This window comes from Sipha flava, unplaced genomic scaffold, assembly GCF_003268045.1.
Source record: "Sipha flava isolate LNK unplaced genomic scaffold, YSA_version1 304_pilon_pilon, whole genome shotgun sequence".
Lineage (NCBI taxonomy): Eukaryota > Metazoa > Arthropoda > Insecta > Hemiptera > Aphididae > Sipha > Sipha flava.
In genome coordinates this window covers 36,741-64,205 of record NW_020272981.1, presented here as the reverse complement: position 1 = coordinate 64,205, position 27,465 = coordinate 36,741, and the positions used below count along the sequence as shown (strand labels likewise).

The 27,465-nt window shown below is 30.2% G+C and overlaps 5 protein-coding genes and 1 pseudogene across 5 annotated transcripts in view; 2 read left to right on the top strand and 4 right to left on the bottom strand.

Moving 5' to 3' along the window:
• Positions 1-361, top strand: part of LOC112686315 — a 29,822-nt gene extending 29,461 nt beyond the window's left edge. Inside the window, exons 6-7 of the mRNA XM_025558533.1 lie at positions 53-136; positions 256-361. Of these exons, the coding sequence (XP_025414318.1) occupies positions 53-136; positions 256-333 (162 nt within the window). The 3' untranslated portion in view covers positions 334-361. The remainder of the gene's footprint in view (positions 1-52; positions 137-255) is intronic.
• Positions 362-3,233: 2,872 nt separating this feature from the next.
• On the bottom strand, positions 3,234-3,737 carry LOC112686322 (ATP-dependent DNA helicase pif1-like). The gene has a single exon (XM_025558540.1). The coding sequence runs from the start codon at positions 3,734-3,736 to the stop codon at positions 3,305-3,307; it is 432 nt and encodes a 143-aa protein (XP_025414325.1). The 5' UTR covers position 3,737; the 3' UTR covers positions 3,234-3,304.
• Positions 3,738-3,754: 17 nt separating this feature from the next.
• Positions 3,755-5,581, bottom strand: LOC112686328. The gene is made up of 2 exons (XM_025558545.1): positions 5,200-5,581; positions 3,755-5,127 (listed from the first exon to the last, which is right to left on the bottom strand). The coding sequence occupies exons 1-2, from the start codon at positions 5,579-5,581 to the stop codon at positions 3,755-3,757; spliced, it is 1,755 nt and encodes a 584-aa protein (XP_025414330.1).
• Positions 5,582-6,282: 701 nt separating this feature from the next.
• On the bottom strand, positions 6,283-7,300 carry LOC112686327. Its single transcript, XM_025558544.1, has 3 exons — positions 7,263-7,300; positions 6,897-7,114; positions 6,283-6,764 (listed from the first exon to the last, which is right to left on the bottom strand). Exons 1-3 carry the CDS (start codon positions 7,298-7,300, stop codon positions 6,283-6,285), a joined length of 738 nt encoding a protein of 245 aa, XP_025414329.1.
• A 1,088-nt stretch (positions 7,301-8,388) lies between these two features.
• Positions 8,389-9,759, bottom strand: LOC112686325 (annotated as a pseudogene).
• A 14,452-nt stretch (positions 9,760-24,211) lies between these two features.
• Positions 24,212-25,255, top strand: LOC112686324 (zinc finger BED domain-containing protein 5-like). The gene has a single exon (XM_025558543.1). It carries the CDS (start codon positions 24,212-24,214, stop codon positions 25,253-25,255), a length of 1,044 nt encoding a protein of 347 aa, XP_025414328.1.
• Positions 25,256-27,465: the final 2,210 nt, after the last annotated feature.

The window sequence follows — 27,465 nt, the reverse complement described above, 5'->3', positions numbered from 1 at the left end:
TTATACGCTAAGGAAAAAATATTTTAAATGCATTTTTATTGCTATTTTTTAGTGTTATGCAGAAAATTGTGAACTTCCAGCTACAATCATGTGTAGTACCTGCAAATCAGTAAAATATTGTTCTCATGACTGCCAAGTAAGTAACTAGTTTCCAATAGATACTTTTTAAACCAACTTGTATACATACAATTCAGTTATATCTCAAATGTTAGGTATGTAGGTATTTTAATATATTAATTAATTGTTTTCCATCAGAGGTTGGATTGGTACGCATCACATATACACCAGTGTGAACAACTTAGAAAAATACTTAATTCACTTAATCCACATTAATTTTAAATTTAATATATATATATATATATATATATATATATATATATATATATATATATTGATTATCATGTGATACTTCAAATTTGAAGGTGTTTTCCTATATAAATATTTCTATTGTATTATTACAATTAAAAAAAAAAAAAATAATATTTTAAAATGTATTCTTTTGGTAGGATAATTATTGTATACAATCATGTTATTTTTGGGCATCTGCTTAATATTTTATTATTATTTTTAGTTTTTTTTTTTTTTTTAAGTTCATGTAATATAAGTTAGTTTAATTATATTTATTTAAATTATAACTAGATATCAGTCAAAATGAACGATGTAAAGAATAAAATTATCATTATATTATATTATCTTCCATCTTGTAAATTTATTTTTATATTGTATGTACAAACAACTGTTGGAAGTAGCTTAATATACAAAATAAACGAAAGTAAAAAATAATTTAATTGCTTAATTTTTTTATTTTTATATACCTTACACAATGAAATATTGATATCATTCGTTCCATATCAAAACATTGTTTACCACAAATATCTCTGACTGTTGACTTCAGTATTCCATATTATTCTATAATATTATTTTATAATTCTTAATAAACTATATAATATTTTATTAATATTTTAACATTTTATATTTTTTTTAAAAAGTTTTTAATTATGTATTACTGATTTCTGATGTCCCTAAAAACATAAATACGGATACAGATTTATTCAAGATTTATATTTCAGTATTATACATCATAATATTATATACTGATGCTGAAAAACTATGAATAACACGATATTGTTTTCTAGAACAATTTTCATTACTTATAAAATCAAATACTATAACTAAATACGAGAACATTAATAATAGGCACTAAATAAATATTTGACTCGTCGACACTAACTTATAAAAATCAACTTATTCCCCTAAATTTCTTGAATGATAAAATCAATTGAAGATTGGACGTTTCTAAAGCTCCTTCGAAAGGTTTAAACAATATATGTTGTTCATTATTTTACCATGCTCCCGTGGCTCGTCTTACAAATCTGTTAATGATTTTATTTGAGGAGCTTTAAAATAGCCGAAAATATTGTAGCCGACATTATTTCATCCGAAAATATTTTAGCCGACACATATTTCCGGCCGAACCGTATTTTAACCGACAGTATTTATCATTTGAGTATGGTAATATCATAATGTGGTAATAGTTTATACCAGTGGTGGCCAAACTACTGCCCGCCATCATTTAATATCTGGCCCGCGAAAGTCTTCTATATTACAGCACTTATTTGTATAACTGTAATATTTTGCATTTACGTAAAAAAAAATTTAGAATTCAATTTTTTTATGGCCCGCGATTAAAAAAAAGTTGTTTTTTTATGGCCCGAGGAAAAAAAAGTTTGGCCACCACTGGTTTATACCATGGTTATAGATACTATGTTATGATAGTTAGGTAGGTACTAGTCAGAACCGGTGAAGATATGGACGATCGGGGTGTCAAACGGAAAATTATTTTTATTTAATTTATGTTTTAATACGCATTAACAATCTACAATTTTATAATTTAATAACTTTATTACAATATTATGTAATTAGGTAATAAGGTTTAAAGTTATAATACAAAATACTTACTTAAATTTTATTTAAACTTACTAAAAACTTAATTTTACTACTACTCAAACTAGGTAAGGAGGGGATTAAGGGCATAAAAACATCTTAGAGCATGTTATATCCTTATCTATAACCTAATCAGTAATTCGGTATAAGATAGTAGGAGATAACTATTTTAGGAGTGTCGGCTCAAATACGGTTCGGACAAATTACGGGTATGATCATTTATTATTCGGCTAGAGTACTGATCGGCTATTATACGCGCTTCCATTTTATTTGTTGTTAACGATAACACGAATCTAGCCACTCATGGGATGATGCTGGCCACAAAGTTGTACGTCCCAGAACATACTCAATTATCAATTTCTGTCAACGTATATGAAGAGTAATTGAATTTGTATTCATATTCATTTTCGTGGTAGTATATTTTATCACGATTTACTGTTTATTTAATCCTCGCAAATAACAAGATACATATGTATACCATTGTACAGTTAGTTATGTATGGAAAAAAACTGCTTGAATTTAAAATTATTTATGCTTTTACTTAAAATGTAAATTTTATCAAATTGAGGTTCTTAATAACTATAGGCACGTATTTGGGTTAAAATACTGGAAATAAAAGATAAATATAATGTATAAAATATAATATAAAATGAAATGCATTTGAAAGAGAATCGCACATTTTTTGTATTTCATGTTTTGGCCTGGTGTATTTTTAATGTGCGGTTAGAAATACTCATAATAGCATGAAACGGTGCACACGACGTTAAGGTGACGTACGTCCCCGTGCGCATAGGCGGAAATTATCCATAATTTTAGAGGGGGGCTAATATTTAAAAATACTTTATTGCGTATCAAAGCTAAAAAAAAAAAAATATATTACCCTATAAATATCATGCAAAACCTAAGCGTGATTTATTTTAGATAGATATACAGTCAACTCGCGATATAACGAATTTCAAGAATTTCAAGGGACCGAGCAAAAAGTTCGTTACATCGAAATTCATTATATCAAAAGCATAAATCAACAAAATTTATTTAAACGATATTTAAAAGAAAATTAAAATTTTATTAAATTTTTATAATTACACTAGCTGTCCCGACACGGCGTTGCCCGCGTATTAGTTGGTTTTTTAGCATTTTCGTAGGCCATGTATTAGTGTTATTATGTATGAGAAAATTTAAAAGTAATAGGTAAAGTATCTAAAAGTTGAAATTAAGTACAAACCAAAATATATATTTTCTGAATTTACATTTTATTCATCTTATATTAAATTATTGTTTGTAATCAGTGACCTACTTACAAAAAATACTATATACATTAAAAACATACAAAAATAAATTAAATTATTAAAACTAAAAGTTATCTAAGTACTACTTTGTGTACAACATTCCTGGTTAACCTGTCTTTCGCTAACACGAAGAGATTTGATGGTTTTCCTACACGTGAGCAGGCAACATATAGCTGTCCATGTGAGAAACATGTGTTTTCCAAATCCAAACCGCAAATAGACATTGTTTGGCCTTGAGATTTATTTATAGTCATCGCAAAAGCTAAACAAATCGGAAATTGGAGCCTTTTAAACGGTATTGAAGATTCCGATGCTATCAGTGGAATACGTGGCAACAGGACGATATCTCCTTTAAATTTTCCCGACAAAATTGTTGCTTCAAGAATATTTTCGGTCATTTTTTTTATGACTAAACGTGTACCGTTACATAATTGAGGTGGGTTTAAATTACGTAGAAGAATAATTGGTGAACCAATTTTCAATTGAAGGTTGTGTGGTGGCATTCCTGGCAAATCAGAGAATTAAAAAAATTCAGTTGGAAAGTTTACGATTTCGTTTTCATCAATAACTGTGTCGATTGATTTAAAAGACATCAAATCACCGGGCAAAATCTGTTGTATATGGAAGTTAATTTCGTTCACATCAACATTTCTTGCTGCCAAAATAGCACGATTACAGAGCCAATTGTGATCTAAATAATAATTCAATATATCCGGAAAGACACTCTCAATTAGTTCATTTCTCGTTTCAACAACAGTGCAGAAAATATCTGGTAATTTTATGTATTGTGTATTTTGATGCAACTCAATTTCACCATTTCCAATATCCAGCAATTGTTTAGAAAATACTTGTGCTGTTGGATCATTTTGCAATTGTACTCGCATATTCATAGTCAGTCGAAGTGTCTCAACACTTGTCCATAAAAACGATTGTTTTAAGTATGCGTTGATCTCATCGGCAAAAGTAGAGTGAGGAATAACTGGTAAAGTCTGCCGGAAATCACCGGACAGTAGTAAAACAGTACCACCGAAAAGTTTATGGTTGCCTTTCAAATCTTGCATAGTTCTATGAAATGCTTCAAGTGAATGTTTATGAGTCATAGTACACTCATCCCAAATTATTATTGCACTTTTTTGCAACACTGTAGCCATTCCGCTTTTTTTTTTAATGTTACACATTGCGTTTGGTTTGTTATGAATGTCTAATGGCAACTTCAATGCTGAATGTGCTGTTCGTCCACCATCTAACAAAGTTGCAGCAATGCCTGACGATGCAATTGCCAAAGCAATTTTCTGTTGGGAACGTGTCTTTGCAAGAATTAATGATATTAAGAATGTTTTACCTGTTCCACCTGGTGCGTCTAAGAAAAAAAACCCACCTTGGTCAGCATCAACGGTCAGCATTATCCGATTATAAATATTTTTTTGTTCGGCTGTCAGTAATGGCTTATTATTCACAATAATTGTAGCTAAGTCAACGTCATTGTACTGTTTTTCTCGTTGCAAATCAGTGTTAACTAAGTCGGCAGCCGGGCGATCAGGTGATGACATTCCATAATGACTAAGTGGCAAATTTGAAATTAAAATACATAAATCTTCGATCAACACTAATGCTTCTTTATACATCTCTGGTGTGAAATCTAAATTTGGACATTGATTTGTTCGTCTAATTCGATGCAGTATATCTTCAGTCATATAATTTTTATATTTTTCCCACAGAGTCGATGATTGTGTTGGAAAACATGTTGTCAAAATTATTGCAAATAGTTGACAAATATTATTCGGTGTAGATGTCAATGCTGCATCAGCAAGTGTCAAGTCCCAATGATTATCTGCTTCCAGTAGTTGCAACTCGCAACATGCATCTTGATATGTATTGAACACTCGATCGTTCACTGTTCACAAATATTCGAAAAATGTTGGTCCGGGAATATTCACCAGCAATAAACGCAAAAAGAAGCATTCACGTTGTTTAGGATGTACAGTGTAGAGTCGTCCCAATGTCTTAGCTTTAAATATGCCTGGGATCGATGGATGTGGTTTTCCTTGCTTACGGGGCTCCCACTTTTTCCCTATTTTATTCCATGTAAAATAGCGTGGAACATCGGTATATAATAATGTTTTTGCAAATTGGCCGAATACATCAGATTTTTGACATAATGTAAAGAATTCAGTTAGTGTCGTTTTCGGTGTCTCAAATGCTCTTTGGAGAATATTTTCTTCGGTAAAATATACTCGTTGACCGTTTTCAAGATGTACTGCAAGATGCTGGACAGAAGGTTCTCTTTCGTGTATTGGAAAACTGAAAATACGCCAGATAGCTTCGCTGCTGCTTATATATCTACCCATCTGGTATCTTGCTATTTCGTCATTTTTGTTTATATTTTGTATTTCAAATACGGCCAAATCACTTCCTTTATTAACATATTTACAAATGTACTTAATGGATTTGACGGAACCGCAAAACTCGACATTAATATGAACCTTATACTAGTGGTGTGAAAAAAATCCGGATTCTCCGAAAATCCGAATTTCGGATTTTAAGCTGTAAAATCCGAATATTTGGGTTTCACATTGTAGATTTCTGTATTCTAAAGCAGAAAATAAAAATTTGTCGTTATAAATTCTAATATAAAAAAACGAACATTTTCTATTTTAAATAAAAAACATTCATCGTTCGTTACAAATATAAATTATTATATTTGTAACCTAACCTAACCCTATTTAGGTATTATTTATTGTGTATTTTTGGATAAATTATTCTGCTACTTATAAATGTTGTTACTAATTTCATGTATAAACTGAGTTTAGGTTGTAATATCTACACGTTATTGCAATATTGATGATTGTTATTGTTATATTTTTGCTTTAAAAGTTTTCCTATATAAATATATTAATTTTTTACAAAAAAAAAAAATCTGTATTTATCAAGGCTTTAATATAAGGAATCCATAAAAAAATATTAATTTAATGCTTCAAAATCCGAAATCCGGATTTCGGTTAAAATCCGAATTTGAATTCCGAAATCCGAATTTTTATCCGAATCCGGATTACGGATTTCGAATTTCATGAATCCGGATTTTTCCCAACACTACCTTATACGCTTTTGACAGCAATGGTGAGTACGGAACTACCCACCGATTATCAATTTCAACTTCATTTATAGAATTCGACTTTCGAATTGTAAATGTGTGACCACCATGCTCAGGGTCTCTGCGGCGATACAATGGATAACCATCGATATCCGTAATAGTATCATTGGTAAAGGGTTTCGGGAAACGTTTCTTACACCTTCCTTCTTCCATGCATGGTGATGCCATGTTAAAAGCACCACACGGTCCGTGGATCATGTGACTGGTAACAATATCGAACAATTCTGAGTCAGTTAGTGGATCCGGAATTTCGGCAGAAATTATTTGGTCAATTTCTTCTGGACGGATTTTATCTTCAAGCCAAACCAAAATATGAGAATGAGGCAAACCTCGCTTTTGCCACTCAATAGAATACAGCCAGCAACGTGTGTTACCAAAAACTGAATATTTTACGATTAAATTAATTAAAGATTTTAACTTTTGTTTAAACACACGTGTAACGATATCGTGACGATGTATTGATTGTTGGCCTGGTAATAACAAACTTTTTATTTCTTCCCAATTTGGATTACACGTAAATGTAACAAACAAATCAGGTCGACCGTAATGACGTACATAAGTCATCGCATCTTGTATGTATTCCTGCATGCTCCGTGGACTGCCGATGTAGCTTGAAGGTAAAATACATGCAGTTCCGATGTCATTGGCGTTTAAATTTTCATCGATGTTTCCGGTGATAGCATCTCGTAAATGGATGTATTCTTCTGATCTTAATTTAGCCTGGTTGTATCTAATATACCGTATAATTAAACTGTATAAATAAAAATAACAAACAAAACTCGAGACGGCGCGATTAACTCGATAATGACTGACTCGGTCAGATTGTTGCGTTTTATATTAACTGATGAACACGTCGTACCGAACTTCGCATTTTATACCTTTGAATATTTCTCGAAAATTCTATAACTTTCTTCATTACAACAATTACAATGCAAAAAATAATATTGAGATAAAAACTATCCTATATATTTATTACAATAATTGCAATGCAAAAAATAATATTGAGATAAAAATTCTCGGAACAATTCATATCTACACGCCGCCGACGATAAAACACACACAATAGAAAAAAGGTCAGATTACAGGTAGCTATATAGATACTGTCGCGGTCGGTCACGGGAAAACCCGAAATACACCATGCAATTAAAAAATTTGAAAAAAAACTATCCTATATTTTAAGTTGGACCAAATTACACACGGTGTAAAAAATTTCATCAAAATCGGTCCAGTAGTTTCGGAGATTATCGCGAACATACATCGTGACACGAAATTTTTATATATATAGAGATACCTACATACAATATGATATTATTATTAAATATTTTATTAGATACATTCATACATTTTTTGTTTATTACATACATACATATTTTTTAAAAAAATAGGATTTTTTTTTTGTGTGTATCCATTTGCGCTTACGCGATTAATAGTGTTGTTAAAATTTAGAATATTACAAAATACACTGTCGTCAATATCATGTCTTTGTAAAAAACTTAAGACGGCACGGAGATCTAATTTTGCTTCATTCGAGCTTACGGGGAGCTCTTCGTCATCAGCTTTATTCAAAATCTCATCGTCATTGAGAACTTCACAAACAACCAAACCTTTGTCGATAGCAACAAATTTTTATTTATATTTAATACAATTTACATTAACAGACGTGTATCATATAAACGATACATGAACATTATCTTATCGCATAAGAATGGCCGAAACAAACTCGTAAAATGTGCTGTATCAATCTCCAAAATTGTAAAAATTCGTTACATTGCGTGAACTTTAGCCAAAAAATTTTCGTTATATCGAGGGGACATTTGATTTTTCGTTACAGCACGAGGTTTTCAAGGGCCCGACAGTTTTATACGTTATATCGAGATTTTTGTTATATCGAACTTCGTTATACCGCGAGTTGACTGTACTACTATACTATGCATATACTGATATCCTCATACATATACTTGAATTTTAACAATGAAAACTCTTTATAATGAAACTAAAAAATATTTATTTTAAAATAATGTATCTATTTTTTTTTTGCAAATAAATTTAGTATGGCTTCTTTATCAATTTTTTTAGAAATATCTTTCTCAATACTAATTATAGCTAAATTGTTAAATCTATTCTGTACCATGGATGACCTCAGCCATGTTTTAATCCTTCTCATTGCAGAAAAAACTACGTTCACACGTTGACGAACTTATAGGAAGAGTAAGTGCAACGTGTATAAGCTTATACATGTTAGGGTATATATTTTTGGAAAATACTGATATCAAAGCTTCTAAATTAATACTGCTTTTGCCATTTGATAAATGTAAGTAGTTCATCACAACATGTATTTCTGATTGAACACTTATACTTTTTACATCCAATAAATCCTAGAAAAAAAAAAATTTCTTTAATTAGAAATAGAATAAGAATAATTTACAATATATAAAATTTTGATCCTACATGTCATTTCATTTATTAATTCAATAATATTACATTTTGATAGCAAGTTTTTATAATGAAATTACCTTATAATGATTAATAAATAGTTCACTCTTTTTAAAATCTAATTTTATAAAATTGTCTTACAGTTTCAACCATTTGAAGACTTTCAGTTGAAAACCTTTTCTTCAAATTTACAACTATACAATCTAATAATTTAAAATAGCCATTTACACAATAGTATTTTTCAACTGATGTACTATTTGTTTCAGTACTATTAAATGATTCTGCGGCAGTAGAAGTTGTTAGAATGAAATCTTCAAAAACATTGGGTTCACGTCTCATTCGCTTAGATGCTAATAATAAACATATTAAATAAGCTTAAAAATAATATTAATTTAAATAAATAAATATTTAAACAAATATTTTTTATTAGGTACACAAACACAATACTGACCTTGAGTTTGAAAAGGTAGGATCAGTTTAACATCATTTTCATCACAAAAAGTTTTTATGTCTAACCACAAGTCATTAAAGCCAATGGTAGATCTAGCATTCTTAAAACTTAGTATTACGCTGTTTATTAGATTACCTGCGTTACCCAATGTAGTAGTTTTATCTTGAAACATGTTGCTAAGTATATTTATAGAAGATAATACATGTTGCAAAATAATAGAAAAATAACAAATGATCCTTTTTGCATTATTGAAAGTATACCTATAAAAAAATATTCAAAACATATTAAATTAGTCCGGTGCTTATAATTAGACAATATTATTAATATTTAATTAAAAATGATATGAGTATACCTATAGCTTCATTTACATTTCGGTCCAGTTGGTTATCTATTTCTTCTTGCAAAACTGCAATAATTGCTTTATAATTGTATATAACTGACTCACAGTTTTTTCATCTACAATTCCACCTTGAATCACTCACAGAACTCATTTTTGATATTTTAACTCCTAATTTTCTTTGCATAGATTCGATTTGTCACTTTGATTGAAGAACATTTCTTATCGATGGATCAAATACTTTTATTAATCTGGATTCATCTCACTGAGAAAAATCTCGCGTACAAACTGACGCGATACAACACAAAGAATATTTCAATATAAAAATTATGAATAATGTACGATTCACTAGAGTTTTTAGTATTTTAGTACTCCTGTTTTTTCAGATGTATATAATCTATAGTAATTACAGTTAAATACCATTTTATTTTATTTTCAGCAATTTCAATACTCTCAATATTTGGACTCTAGTTGCGCCTATAACCTCGTATCATATTATGGGCCCTCAAAAGGTCAAATACTAAAAAATTTACAACGATAAGTGGCCTCAAGATTTTGATTTGCACATGGGCCTTAAATAGTTCGGTTACGGCACTGTTAGTAACAATCTATGATCCATCAATCTTTCATTAAGTTGTTTAGAAAAATTATCTAAACATGGTATGTGGTGGAAAATAATTTTCAAACATTTGGAATTAATTACCAAAAATAGGAAAAAAACAACAAATAGGTATGTTAAACCAGAATGATACTTCACTCACATTTTACTAATTATTAATTCATCATTAATTTAAAATTTAAATTAATCTTCACTTACTCGTATTAAGGTGCATAAAGAGAGGTGCAAAAAAAGCAGTTCCATTGAAAGGCAACAAAAAATATCAATAATACCTACTGTTTTAATTATAATAAAATAATATTAAGTTAAATAAATATTATGTAGTTTTTACACTAGTCAGAAACTCAGAATATCAGAATTATATACATACCTAGCCGTTATTGGAATTTTTATTAAAAATTAATTAGGTGTAAAAAAAATACTAACAGTAAAAAATTAAACTAACAGGTTGCCAACCTACTTATTTCATATATTATTATTATTGAAAAAAGAGAAGTAAATTGATGTTTACTTCCATACTACATTGTCCCTAAATATGGATTATACTGTCTATACTATATATACTGTCAACATACTATTTATTTTATTCAAGCACAAAGAAACACCATTGTTCAAACAGTGAAATATGTTTGGCTTTTCAAACTTTGATTAAAATATGCAATAGTACTGACTAATATTCACATTTTAAAATTCTTGAATTTTGTTTTAATAATTTATAATGTACGAGTATAGGTTTATTATAACAATATAAATTTAGAAAAATCTGTGTACGTATTTGCTACATTTAAAAATCGCCGGTATCCGCTTTTGTAAAATATAATTCATTTTTTATATTTTTGAACTTTGCTTGTAAAAAAGTTTTAAGTATATAAGTTATAGGTTAAATATAATGATAATTTATAAGTGTAAATATTATGTACTCTTTTTGCTGAATTTGCTGTCTTGTAACTTTTATACATTATTAGTTAGATTAAGTAATCACAGGTAAAGTAATCAATTATTTATTCTATTTAGTTTTTAAATTGCTTTTTTACTATTTAAGTTGATTGTGGTTTGTAATCCATGGAATTATTAATAGCCGAATAATTTACGTAAGTAGATATATTATCATATCATACCTATAAAATTTTTAATTTTCTAATTAGAAAAAAATGTCTATTTCACCTTATGAAATTTCAAAATGGCATATTCGAATATCCCCGCACACACAAAAAAAACTGAAATGACGCCCCTGCGGTAAAGTGTAACTAATGTGTCCGTGATGGCGTGCGCAGATAGTGGACAGAGTTGCGACGAGGGCGCAAAAGAATGTTCGTTAAAGCAGGACCAAAAGTGACGACAATAATGCGCCAACACTAGTGTCCGAAAACGCTATTATTATGAGCATGTCGTATGTTTACGTAAGACGGTAGAATGCATCGACACGCGTAAATTCAAAAGAAGGCCAACGTTTTCATAATATTTGCGGACGAGCCCATGTAATAAACGTAGCGGTGTGATTAAAAACATACGCGAACACGTAGAAATAGAACGACACACACGTTAATAAAAAAGTAACAAAAACGGACTGTACAGAAAAAAAAATGGACGCGTGGCTGTATAAAAGTAGAGTAAAATGGCGACGGTACCCGTATGTGCGCACCCCGAGTGCTGACCTGGGGTGTAGAGGGTGACGGGTACAACAACAAAACAGTAGTGCACCAGTTGTGATTACAAGCGACCGGTCACACTGATGTAATAGTAGTGGTGGCAACTATACCTAATACCTTCTAAAGATATTCAACAAAAATCTAGTTAGGTTAGATTAAAAAATAACTACAACATAATAAAACACGGTAATTAAAATTATAGTAGATAAAATTCTGATAACAATTAAATAGTTTATAAGTAAATCACTTTTGTTGATTTTTTGGTTTAAGGTCAGATAATACATAATGTGATAATATGTACAATAATATATATATATGTATTAATATGTTATTATTAATTAATCACTTATTGACTCTTTCTGTCATACTCATACATTTTTATTTTTAGAAAATTTTTTTTTTAACTACTTATTTTGAATTAAACTTAAATTTTAAAAAATTTAAAGTTGGTTCCAAACTGATCGAACAGCCTGATCCTGAAATATAATGTGTCCTCTCAAGGGGACAATACGACATAAAGGTATCTATCTAAGTCAAATAAAAAAATACGATATTATTTAAATACTTATAATAATTTAAGAATGTTTTATTAAGAAAATGATTAAATTATTAGTTAACAATTAATGAAATTAAATTTATAATACATTAAAATATTACATGGACAAAATTTAAATAAATATATTTAAAACTATATTTTATTTAGAATGAAATTACTAAAAACAATTTTGCTTACGTGCTATGTATAAATTGACGGTGCATTTTTTACAACTTGTATACGTTTTAGATTTACAATCTAAATTTATGCATTTTCCAGCTTCTTTCTTATTCAAGAATACTGATGTGTGTCCTATATCGTCGAATTGCGCTTTGTTAATTGGTCTTAGTTGGTTAGCTGTTCAGTTTTTGGTGTTGAAGTAGATGGGGACGGATTATTACTAGGACGACCTCTTTTTCTTTATAACTGGTTGACCTGATAATATTAATGCTCCAGCCAGGTACTGTCGAAGAGTATAAGGTCAAGAATTTTTTTTTCGTGGAGTCTTAAAAATGTTGCTTCTTTTTTGTACTCCGCCCACGAATTAACTGCAGCTATATTAATCCCATGCGTTATAAGGCGTAATGTCCTTGATCTTATAAAAGTTCTATATAAAGATAGTAAGTGATCACATTTATCTTCTCCACCCAGTCCTTCGTTATAACGAGAAACAACATCTGATCTCAAAACGTCTATGTATTTTTTTTTGCTTTTTATCGTAATGACGATATTGGTGGACTTGTCCCATACCACAAACATTTTAAGCCAGTACCACACTTAACTATCATACCATTTTGTTAACACCAATCCAGACGAATTATAAATTAAATTTTCCATGTAGCCTCTACTGTGGTGTTTTTTAATTTCCTTATCTTTAGTAAATGGAGGTTTCATAAATTTGTCAATTCTAATCGTTCCAGCAGCATAAATTTTGCTATTTTTCAACCATTCAAACAGTCAAAATGTACTGAAAAAAATTTTCAAAAACTAATCTGCAATTGGGCACATTTATTCTTTCGGATAACTGCAATACTATGGATGCACCTTGTCCAAATTGGGAATATTCCTGCTTGATTTCTTTTCCTTCTAAAATGACTTCATTTTCGTTATATTTATCTAACCATTTGGAAATATTTCTTTTTCTCTGTTCATCTTTTTCATATTTTTCGCATTTTGAAATTATTTTTCCTTTAACTTCATAATCATCAAAACGATCTCTCAATTCGTTTACATAGTTTAATAATTTATACAACACAAATCACACAAATTAATTGTATCTTTTTCAAGAGTTTACTTGTTTTATCAAATCTTTGTAATACATAATTCCAAAAAACTGCCATTATATCCATTTCCAATTTATCAAAACTATTACATAATCCTAAAGCCTCGACTTTGGTAGCGGGTTTTTCTGAGGGATTTAAAGAAATTTCTTTTAAAGCTTCATAAAATAATTCATAATCACACAATAATAAAGCTTTACACGCATCACTTCTTGCTTACCAACGATTCTGTGATAATGGTTTTGCTAATAATATTGTATCATTACTGTTTTCTATATGTCTAATAAGTACTGACCATCTCCCAGTTGAAGCTCTAAAAAATAAAAATATTTTTTGCATGAACAAAAAATGAAGTAGCTTGTAAGCAACAATCAGCTGTTGTTACACTAACTAAGTTTAATGAATGTGCCGAGTATGGTACATAGAATGTTAACAGATTGTGTTGCTTAATTCTTGCTTGCAATACTGTATACGCAACAGACATGTTAGCGGCGTTATCGTATGATTGTTCTCTACAATCATTAATATCTAAGTCGAGAGACAAAAGCGTATCTAAAATAATAGTTTCCATAATACTACTTTTAAAGCCAGTAAGTTGAATAAATTTCTAAAACCTCTCAACAGGTTCTCCTGATTCAAGATTCTCCTCTAAATGCTAGTCCGTGAGCATCTAAAAATTGCAATATTATATTTAATCTATCAACTAATGTCTGTAGTAGGGTTTATATGATATTGTCTTAGGGTTTTGATTTGATTTTGTCTAAATAAATAGACAAAATTGGACAAAATATGTCCCGGATATTATCAAATAATAAAGTTATTTAGACATATTAAATAAAATCATAATTTTTATCATGGATAAATAAATAAAAAAATTAAATAATTTTAATAGATTTTATTTTATTAACTTCTCCGGTAAGACTTTTTACTTTACTTTAATATTCTACAGGTATAACAATTTTAAATGTTTTAACTTGTTTTATTAACAAACATAAAATAAAAAATAGTTTTCAACTGGCATATTTTATATTAAATTTAAAATTTAATACTAAGAATGTATTTCAATAATTAAAATTTAAATAGAAAATACTGAATAATATTATAAATCGATCAAACTTACCTAATAGATGCTTTATTTACAGCTGGAACATTACTGTTAAATCTAGGTCAGCTAGTAAAACCACAGAACAACCAAAGTGGAAACTCTAGAAATTTTGAAATTTGCACAGGTAAGAATACAAGTAGAAAATTCCCATTATTCTATGAGATTTGGCCATACGGGTATAAAATTTTTGGTGGTATATGCACTTTTTCTATTAGTAAATCAATTACTTCTAACACATAAAGGGATGTGCCTTTACAAGGCAGGATTGTTAGCTCTGTGCCCCAACAGAGGCGTGTTTAACGGGGGGGGGAAATAGGGCATTTGCCCCCGGCGGCAAAATTTGAAAATATTTCATAGGCATCATTCACTAATACTAATTTGTCGAATATTTTTTTGGTTTTTCGTAATAAATCTATTTTTCCATCGGTTATTAAATGTATTTTAAAATTTAATGTTAAAAGATCAAAGTATTATATGAAAAATATTTTTAATTATAATACATTTTATTTAATTATACCTGTACGGCTATACATATATCTTATTCGAATGATTACAATATTAACGCACATTAATGTGTGAACACAGTCGAGACTCGACGGACAAGGATATTGCTTGTACGCCTGTACAGTTGTAGTAAACACTAAGTATGTATAAATAATAATATGTATTAACTATAAATAGTTTATAGTTCTCATTAACGTCGTACATTCATATCTATAATGAGACGGCAAAATACGCGTGCCCCGGCGGCATTAGAACTTAACACGGCACTATGCTCCACCCCCAAAATGTCATAAAATTAATCTCATTTAATCCATGAACGAAGAGAATTTTATAATCTATTAAAATTATAAGTATAAAACTGACATTTAAAGTCCCCCCAGACTGCTATTTTTTTTCTGCTCATGCGTTTTCTCAGTTTTTTGCATTTTTCACAACTATTTAACATTACTGAAAATTGTTTGTACTTTGAAAATTATTTTTGTTTAAATTGCAGTTTTCAAAATGACAAGTTGCACTGGTGGTATTAAACGTGCACTGTATAATTGCCATTCTGTATACAACAAGAATGCTGTGGGAAATCAGAAATCTTTTTTTAATTTTCCTAAAGTTCCTATAAAGGAAGAAATATTTGCTCTAATCGTCACTTTTATAATAATGTATTATTTTGTGATTTTTAAGATGTACTCTGTGTATTGAAAAATGTAGTCATGTTTCTTTACCAACCACAGACACTAGTGTTCTTGCGAAAATATATAAGTTGTGTTCACTTCATTTTAAGGATAATATGTTTAGCAACTTCCAAAAAAATAGGCTTTATCCTCATGCTGTACCAACTTTATTTGAAAGTAAGTTATAGAATAATTATTATAAATTACTATTAATGTATTACTATTCTCGATTATATTTTATATTTTATATTATAAACGAGTGGGTATCTTTTGGTAATAACAGTACAGTAAGTATAAATTTCAATATAACAATATGAATTATCAATATTTAAGGTAATAATAATAATAGAATATGAATACAATAAAATAGTGATAATAGTAATTTATAATTAAATAATTTATGACATGAATTAATTTAATACCATTTAATATTATACAATTTAGCTGAAAGATAATAACACAATTATACTTAATATTTACCCTAATCTTTATAATAAAATACAGTAGGTTTGTTCCAACACGGAATTTGGGATTAGTTGCCGCCACGGACTAAGATATAATGGACTGAAAACGAGACTCTTATCATGGCCACGAATGTATGTATAAGAGGGAATTGCGGGGGTCACTATGGGACCCAGAGTTTACAACGCCATCTGTTGACTAAATATGTAAGCTGAATAATTGTCTTTTGGTGGTTTAAAAAAAGAAACAGTGGGATTTCTTTTTAAACTAGAGCATCCTTTTACACTGCACTTACGATTTCTCATTTTAAAAAAATGTTTTAATAAGAAATAATTAAATATTTTAAAATTGTTATTTATCCTTCTTACGGACGTGATTCCTCTATTGGATTAAAATGCGGCACCAAATGCGAGACGGGTAGCGCTGAAAACATTGGGTCCCCAGTGTTATTTATCAGTTGAATCTTTTGGTAGCCGTCCCCCGACCCCCGCCGACCACGTCGTTTCCAGTCCATTACATCTTAGTCCGTGGTTGCCGCCTAATCCGTGACTGATTAACTGCGCATGCATTCATGTGGATTGATCACGGACTCTGAGCTCTGTTGAAACACAGATATCTATATTATACTAGATGACGAACTTCCGATATCACTTGAAGCACGCATTGATTATATGATCATTTGTCCGCCATGTTTTGGGTTGGCAAAATATTGTATCAACATTATTCCCCACACCTCACAATATTAATTATACACTATTTAGTAACTAATATTTATTAAATATGCCTGTTTCTTATGTTGCATACGGTTGTTCAAATTGCTTTAAAAGTAATTCCTCAATTCACTTTTTTCGGTACGTATGAAGTATAGATAATATGATTTAAAAACACCTCAACATTTACATTTTTAATTGCAACGTATATTCTGTACATTCTCTGTATCTGTATATTCTCAATTAGCTGAAACATTCCAGCCTCATTCGTGCACCGATCCCGAAAACGATACAATTATTGAAATTCAACAATTTCTATCAGCTTCGCTACCTATGTCGCTACCTGCAAAACCCATCTTTCCTGGTGAAATGCAGTATATAATTAAAAAATTACCTCCCAGTAAGGCACCTGGAAATGACCTCATTACAAACAAAATTCTGAAAAATCTGTCTCTCAAAACTATATCATTGCTCACCCACATATATAATTCTATGCTAAGATTTTCCCACTTCTCTAAAATCTAGAAATTTGCAGTCATTATACTTGTACACAAACCAAATAAACCTAACACTTATCTTCGTCATACCGTCCCATAAGTTTACTTCCAGTCCTTGGTAAACTTTTCGAAAAGGCCCTCCTGAAAAAATTACGTCCCATCCTTCAAAACAACCATATCATACCGAATAATTAGTTTGGTTTTTGAAACAGGCACTCAACAATCCATCAAGTTCATCGTCTTACTGATGAAATCTCAACTGCTCTCGAAAATAAAGAATACTGTTCTGGACTTTTTTTAGATATTGCTCAAGCATTCGATAAAGTCTGGCACGATGGCTTACTATACAAATTAAAACTTTTCATGCCAGCTCCCTACTATCTTATTATCAAATCTTACCTACAAAATCGTTCGTTTGTCGTACGACAGGGGAACGATATATCATCTACCCACCCAATATATGCTAGAGTTCCACAGGGTAGTGATCTATCCCCGGATCTATATAATGTATTCACAGCAGACATCCCTCAATCTAGTAACACCCTTCTAGCAACATACGCTGATGACAGCTATTCATTCCTCCAGTCCAAATCCTATTTTAGCTTCAGCTGAACTCCAGGATCATGCTAATAAAATTGAAGAATGGGCTAAAAAATGGAAAATAAAAATTAATACGGAAAAGTCTGTACAAATTACTTTTACGTTAAAACATTCTCCCTGTGAGTGCCCTCAATTAATTATGAACAACGCCCCCATCCCTGTCCAAACCAAAATTAAGTACTTAGGCATAACGCTTGATAAAAGACTAACTTGGAGCCCCCCCCCCCCCCAAAAAAAAAGAAAATCATCGAACAACAGACTTCTAAACTCCAAAATAACACTCCAAAACAAACTTATTACATATAAGTCAATCATAAGACCAATCTGGGGTCCAGCAAATCCCTCGAACATCAGGCCAATTCAGGCTTTTCAATCAATTGCGCTAAGGTTAGTAACCAAACTTGGAAAACAAACCCTACTACAGTATATCAGTACATAAACATTTATTTTATATATATTAGTTAATAAATATAGTAAGTATAGTGATATGGTTTTGTGTATTTAAATAAGTCATTTTATTTATTGTATACTCATTGATTACGAGTATAATATAATCAATATATATTATATACATTATGTAAATAATCAATAGTGCAATTTTAAATTAATATTCTCAATTCTATTCTAATCTTATCTCGGGTGGTGGTGATAAGGGTCCAACTGATAATCGCTACACCTAACTCCTAGATGGCCGCGTCAATAAGCACTGCTACCAACCGGCAGACCGCAACGGACAACAATCGTGGCGATGGATGGCTTGTGTCGGGAACGAAGTTGGTACTACTGACGTATGCGACGCGGACGATGAACCGGCTTGTAAAAATGACCACGGGTGAAAACCACGTGGACGCCAACGAAACCAAAGTGATCGCGAACCGAAAACAGGTTGACGTACGGGAAACGCACTCGAAGAGGAACTGTCTAACAGGCACAAAAGCGAGTTCGTGAAACACGTGCACGGTGATGACACAATACCACTGTCAACCAATCAACCGACGCGATAAACGGGGCGTAAGGACGCAAGGCCGCGAAAGTGACCACGAGATCGACAATATCTAAAAAAAGACGCGTTGACACTACACGCGGTGACATACACACGAGATCGACCAACAGTCGTGGATCAAGCGCCCGACAAACGACAATCGCGTACCAAAAGGAATCAGCCTTAGGAAATAGTTATCGGCCGGCCAAGCGCGAACGTGTGGCGCAAAAACAAACAAGTTTTTCAGCACACACCACTGCGATCGACGGCCCGGGCGACCGGGTGCACGTCACCGGTAGGGGTAAAAACAGGGGGTACCGACGGTGGTCTTCGCGAATCCTCGACGCTCGTCGCGATGGTGCACAAACACCATGATCTAACCCAAATACGTTTTTGTTTGTTTTTTTTTAGATGGTCTAAATTTAATTATCTCATTAATGAGATTTATAATTGCATAAATCACTTCGGTTGACGACATTTTACGCTAATATTACTGTGATAGTAGTAAATATTATAAATAGCATGTCAAAACTAACGATAGCGATAGTTAACTCTCGCATACTCTCACGGTAACAACTATCGCATTCAACTATCATCGTGTGGACGTAGCTTCAATCCTCGTCGGAATCAGCGGACCGTTGTGATAGTCCACAACCAATCCTAAAAGTGGTCTAATGATGTATTGGAACAACCGTCTGATGGTTTGAGTTTGCATTTAGGGTGTGTTGGAACGCAAAAAATATACTACGCATGCTCCCCCCAGTTCTATCATAGTTTGACCGGATGGTGGAACCACAGATATATATATTAATATCTGTGGTTGGAACAAACCTAGTATTTAATTTAGTACTATATTTAAACCTATAAGTTCTAGGTATTAAACTGATATTATCCAGTGGCGTATTAGAGGGTATACGAGGGTATACCCAATACGCTATTTTTATCCATGGCGTATAACTTACAATAAATTGATAATACGCGGGTATACAGCCGTATCTAGCGTATAGCTTGTAATTTGACAAATACCTATATAATACCTTGATTAACCTAACTTGTGATTTTATATATATGGCGTGGATTGGTATCGGATGTATTATTATTATTATTTTTTAATGAAAAATTCAAATTTGTTATCATTTAATAAGTTTTTGTTATCAAACAGTCATAAATGAGGATGTTTAGTTCATGAGTAAGATTTGTTGGTTCCTACCATATGATAGTTACTTCATGAAATAACGCGTACACCCATGATTTATTTTATCAATACATCACTGCCTATAACATAATATCTGCAACATTTCTTGGTATAGTCGAATGACAAAAAACAGCTGTTCACACGTTTTATTATTGTTTTTAAATTCAATTATGTATATTATAATTTTAGATACTGTCTTTGAACAAAATTTTAGTGCGGCATCTTCACCAACAATTTTGGTGGTTGAATTATCTAGTACTGTAGAAGATATATCAGTACGATGTTGAACATCGGGTATATTTTCATATTACAATTGATTACTTTTTTCTGAATGATTTATTTATCAATTTTATTTTTCAGATTCTTTTACTACATCATTAACTGAATGTGATACTTCGATTGGTAGTCAAACTCCAATTTAAATTTCGGAAAGAACTACAAGAAAACTGAAATATAAGAGGCAACTTGTGAAGCTCATAAATCAATCAAAGATTTGGAAAAAATTGTTTCACATTTAAGTGAAATGTTAGCGCAGACAAGCAATACAAGAAAATGTATTCAATTATGTGAAAAGTATCTTCTACAATCTTTATTTATGTTGGTAAAAAATTATTTAAGTAATAAGGATAGAAATCCACGTGGATTTCAATTTAGTACCAAAATCAAACTATTTGTTTTAACTCTTCATTTTCTTAGACCTAATATATTCAAATTGCTTCAAAAATATTACAATCTTCCTTCTATTCGTACATTAAGAACAATCGCTGCAAAATATGAACTGAAACCGCGTCTTAGTGATTTTATGTTCAACTTTTTATCTTTTAAAACTAAAAATTTCCTTCCTGAGACACTGGAATGCATTATTTGGACAGATGAAATGTCCATAAAAACTCATATTTTTTGCAATATGTCGAAAGATAAAATAATTGGCTTAAATTAAACAAACAATAATGTTACATATGAACCTACAAATCTTGCTCTCGTTTTATGGTTAGAGGTCTAAACTATAGTTGGAAACAACCAATTTCTTATTATTTAATTTCAAAAAACTGTTGTGGTAGGGAATTAAATGATATAATTTTTCAACAATACGCAGACTTAGAAATATCAGCATTACTGTAAAAGCATTTATTACTGATCAAGGCTCAAATTTCATACAATTTTCTAATAACAACAATGTTTCTCTAACTAAGCCATATTTTGAAGTTAATGAAGAAAAAATTGTACATAAATTTGACCCCCCTCATCTATTAAAATCAACCAGAAATATATTTTTTAAACATAATTTTAAAATGAATGAGTTAGTAAAAAAAAAATATTTAAACACATTTTATGATTATGATTCTAAATGTAATTTACGCATGACACCAAAATTGACCTATTTACATGTCTATCCAGAACCATTTGAAAAAATGAAAGTATGATTAGTTAACCAGGTATATAGTACAAGTATTGCTGCTGATATGTCCACAACTTCAAATGGTGGTATTTTACCTGCGACTTTGAAAAAACTATTCAATTCATTCATGATATGAATAAATTGTTTAATATTTTCAATTCATCAGGCACTCCTAATAGTAAATTTTTCAATGACCCTTTTAAGAACACTTTGCCACAATCTGATAATTTAATTAAAATGACTGATTAATATATGACTATTTAATAATATCAAAATTATACATAAATTCAATGAATCTGATGTAACTAGACGTGTTAACTTTATTAATAATTGGTTAGTCTCTATATCTGGTGTACAATTGCTGTAGAATTCTTCAAATTCTTAAAAAAATAAAGATTATGTTAATAAAACTCATCGTGTAAATCAGGATTGCCTTGGAAATCTATTTAGTACAATTTGAACACAAAATGGCAATAATATGAATCCGACTCAATACAATTTATTAATGTTTTTACAAAAAAAATGTTGCCTGGATTATTTTAACCTCTTCATGCACAACATTATGATTTTAAAGAAAAAAAAATTGTATCTGTGTTAAATTGCCTGAAAATCATGAAACAAATAATAAAAAAAAAATCCTAAATCAACCCTTCAACCATTTTTAAGGGTTGAAACAATTAGTATCAAATGATACATATGTGCTGAAACGACCCAGAAAAAAAATAGTCAAAGTTTATGAATATATTTATGTATTTTTATAATAACCATTTGAATTACCTTATTCAGATACTATAACATATAAAATACAAATATAATATTCAAAGGTAAAAAACTAAATAAAATAACATAATATTTTATAAAAAATCCATAAAATAAAATATTTAAATCATAACATAATAAACCAAGAACAAATTTTATAGGCATTTCCTTTTTCACTCATGAATTAAAAAATATATTAAACATAACAATAGAAAATAGAAAATATTTAAATCATCACATAATAAACAAAAAACAAAATTTATAGGAGCTTCTTGTTAAAGTTTTGGTATGGCATAGTAAGTATATTTCAGTCTCAAATGTTCATTTAGATATTTTAGTATGATAACTTTCCATGCATTCTGAGCAAACAGGGAAATCACTTTTTTTTACATAAATACCTAGTTCGAGAAGTGCAATTAATATTACAACATTTTGAAGCTTGCTTTTTAGTGGTTTTTGTAGGATAATGGTTTATACCAGCGGTTCTTAAACTGTGGTCCGCGACACTATAAATGATTTCAGATGTGGACAGCATGTATGTGTAATAATGATATTGTTAGAAATGTAAAATATATTATTATACAAGTATTGAACCCGTCTTATCGCAACTTTAGAAAAGTTAATCCTCAAGTATTCTAATCTTAATTACCCATATCGGCGTAACATGGAATTTTAAATTATATTTATAATTATCATTTATCTATTAGTTTATCTTGTCAGACGAAATTTGCAGCACTCAAACGTCCAGTCGTTTACTCGCCATCGCTGTATACTTATGGATTGTATTTAATTAGTTATATACCTACGTATTTTACGAATTTTACGAAAAATGGATAGCTGGTTAAATTTAAAGAGGAATAATTCTACGGTTTTTAATAAGGAGACACCATGTACGAAAAAAATTAAATTAACAAAATTTCGTAAGTATGATAATAATTATTTATCGATGGGTTTTACTTGTTGCGGTTCTGAAGAAGAACAAAAACCACAATGCGTGACATGTTTTGAAGTATTATCAAACAAGGCACTAAAACCATCAAAACTAAAAAGACATCTAGAAACCAAACATAAAGAACATGTTACGAAAACCATTGATTTTTTTAAAAATAAAGAATATGAATTAAGGAAAAATATGAAATGTATTAAAAAATCTTCAACAAGTTATAGTAATGAAAATGCCGTTAAAACTTCATTTGCCGTTTCTTTACTTATTGGCAAATCTGGGAAACCTCACACAATAGCTGAGGATTTAATATTGCCCGCTGCAAAAACTATGGTTTCTATAATGATCAGTAAAGAAGCAGCAAATAACATAAATTTAATTTCGCTATCAAATGATACAATAAAAAAACGAATTGATAGTTTATCAGGAAATATTAAAGAACAGTTGTTGAGAAGAATAAACGAATGTGACTATTTTAGTCTCCAATTAGACGAAAGTACTGATATAACTAATAAATCTATATTACTGTGTTATGTAAGATACAACTACGAAAATACCATTTTCGAAGACATTTTATTTGTAACCTCTGTTATACATACAACAGCAGAAGAAATATTTACCAAAATAAATGAATTTATAATATTAAATGAAATTGAATGGACAAAATGTGTAGGAGTTAGTACAGATGGTGCTCGAGCAATGTCAGGAAAAATTTGTGGATTAATTGCACGTATTCGAAATATTATACCATCAGTTACTTGGCATCATTGCTGTATTCATCGTGAAGCTATTGTCTCTAAGAAAATACCAACAAAATTAAAAGAAGTTTTAGATGAAGCTGTAAAAATTGTGAACTTTATAAAAGCCAAATCATTAAATTCAAGACTTTTTGAACAACTTTGCAAGGACATGGATAGTGAACATTATCAACTTCTGTTACATTCTGAAATTCGTTGGTTATCTCGGGGTAAAGTGCTCTCTCGTTTGTTTGAGTTAAGACATGAGGTTAGATTATTTTTCATCGAACATAAATCACCATTTACGTTAAGTGAACGTTTAAATGATTTTTCTTGGTTGGCTAGTTTAGCGTACCTTTCAGATATATTTGCTCATTTAAATGTACTTAACTTGAGTCTTCAAGGGTCCCATGTTACAATTTTTAAAGTTGAAGATAAAATTGAAGCGATGATAAAAAAGTTGGAACAATGGAACTATCGTCTATCAAAGAAAAATTACGATTCATTTCAAAACTTCAATAATTTCCTTGAATTGACTAAAAAAGAATTATCCGGAGAAGTTTCCAAAAACATCAAACAACATATTGAAGATCTGCAACGAAGCTTCCGCGATTATTTTCTTGTTTCAGACACAAATAGAAACTGGATTAGACACCCTTTTGAAATTGATATAACCCAAATTAATGGACTGACATCACTGGAAGAAGATAATCTTATAGAAATTTCTACAAATGGTAGTTTAAAATTACAATTTAATCAAAAGTCGTTAGAAAATTTTTGGTTGCACGTACAAAAAGATTATCCAGTATTATCAAGTAAAGCTCTGAAAGTTTTAATTCCGTTCCCCACAACTTATTTATGTGAAAAGGCCTTTTCCGCTCTTGTCAAAAACAAGTTTCGCAATCGTTTGGAAAACGTAGAGTCCGAACTTCGATTAAAACTTTCAAATATTGAGCCTAATATAGAAAAATTAATGTCAGAAATGCAATATCATCCTTCACATTAAGTATACCTATAATAATTTTAAATTATAAGATTAATTTCAAATATCATAAAAGTAAAACAATAATTAATTTTTTATGTAAGACAAAATGTTAATGCAATAATATTAAACATAACAAAAATAATAAACAAAATATTTTTATACTTATTATATTTTTATTTACCTTTCTTTTAAATATATTGGTAATTGTAACATGAAATATTTTTTAATAAAAAAATGGTAATTCCTAATAAAATTAATAAGGTGGTCCGAGATTTAAAAATGTCCTTCATCAGGGGTCCGCGTAATAAAAAGTTTAAGAACCGCTGGTTTATACCATTATATTACACTTCAGGAACTGTAAATTTAACTTTCTTTTTTTTTTTTGGTGGTGTTGGTGTCTGTGTCAGTGACTTTCTTCCTCTTTTAGGCCCACTATGTTTGCCAATTTGAAGCATTGTCCAAACTATTGATGCTTTAAAATTTGGAAGAGGAATATCTGTGTATTTTTCTCTGTATAGTATCCAAGAATTGATGATAATTACATTTTTTGAAAAAAAACTCTGAGGTACTATTTTTTATTTTTAAACCCATGGGGGTAATGGGCAATCATACAGTCCATTAAGTCCACTCCACCCATGAATTTATTATATTCTTGAATACTATAATATAATATTATGGTCTACCAATTTCAATTATTTTTCTATCCTTCCAGTCATAACGCATTGTTGTATCTTCAAATATAGCTCCTACATAGGTAGATATTGTATGTATCAATTTAGTATCTTTCCAATGAATTACTGTTATGTTATCGTCTGAAGTAGCAATAAAACTAGAACCTCTTTCCAGCAATTTCTCAGAAACCAATTTATTATCAATACCATGAACTCTATTAATTCTAAGTGTTCCTAAGGCATATATATATTAAATGATCTTAGTTTTCGCAGTAATGGAACAGATGTAAACAGATTATCCACGAATAATTTGTGATTTTTTCCATGTATTTCATGACAAAGTTTTACCACAGTATCACCAATTGCACCAAATTCTGTACGTTTTAAATTTGAAGCACCTTGGTACATCTTAAAACAATATACATACCCCCTTGTACTAGCTTGAACCCAAATTTTAAAACCCCATTTCTTAGGTTTAGATTTTAAGTACTGTTTAAGATAACTTTTCTCTTTGAATGACACCATCATTTCATCAATTGCAATATGCTCATTTGTTGAAGTAGCTGCATAAAAAGACTGATGCAAAATATCTAAGACAGGCCGAACTTTCCAATATTTATCGATAACAGTATTATGCTGGTTACTGTTGTCTGCAAAATGAATGTACCTTTTTATTTCAGTAAATCTATTATATGACATGACATCTGCTATTAAATCCATTCTTAGTCCATCTTGAGAAGACCAATACATCTGCACATTGGGATATTTTATATAAGTCATAGCAATATTAATAGCAAAAAAATTTTTTAACTCTTTGATAGATAAGGTAAAATTGTCTTTCCACATTGAACAGCATACCTTATAGTTTCAACTCTTATTAGTTCAAATAATTCATCAGTAAATATTTGAATAAAAATGGAATAAGGAGTAGCACCATCATTTATGTCAATATTTACTATTTCACTACCAATGAAAGAGGAATTGAATTTGTGAATTGGTTATCTTTTCCTGAAAACCACTTAGTTGTTTTCTTTTTTTCTTTGACCTTTTTAGATTGGGTCTGTGTGTATGTTTCTTACTGTACATGTTCTAGTTTTTTTTATTTTTTGGTAAAATGGGCAGTTTTTTTTCAATATTTTAGTTTTTAATGGCACATTGCTAGAATCATTAGAACTATTTGGATAAGTTCTATGGCTGGATGTGGAAGGGCTAATAGTAATTGGATCATCAATAACAGTAATATTTTCAACTAAATAATTTTGATGTTGTGATTGTTGTCTGATGTTATTTACAAAATTATCATAGTTGTCTACATCATTGGCATCCATGATAACAATACTAGCTGATAAATCTTCATATCTTATTTCACTATTTATATTAACCAGAATGTCTTCAATATGTTGAGGAGTTAAATATTCCATTTCCTCGGTGTCATTGTCATTTTGTATATTTAGTATATCAACATTACCATCACAACCATTATTATCGTCATCACTATCACAAAAACTAGCTTCTAAACCACTTGGAAAATCAAAGTCCAATAAATATTCAGTGTCTTTG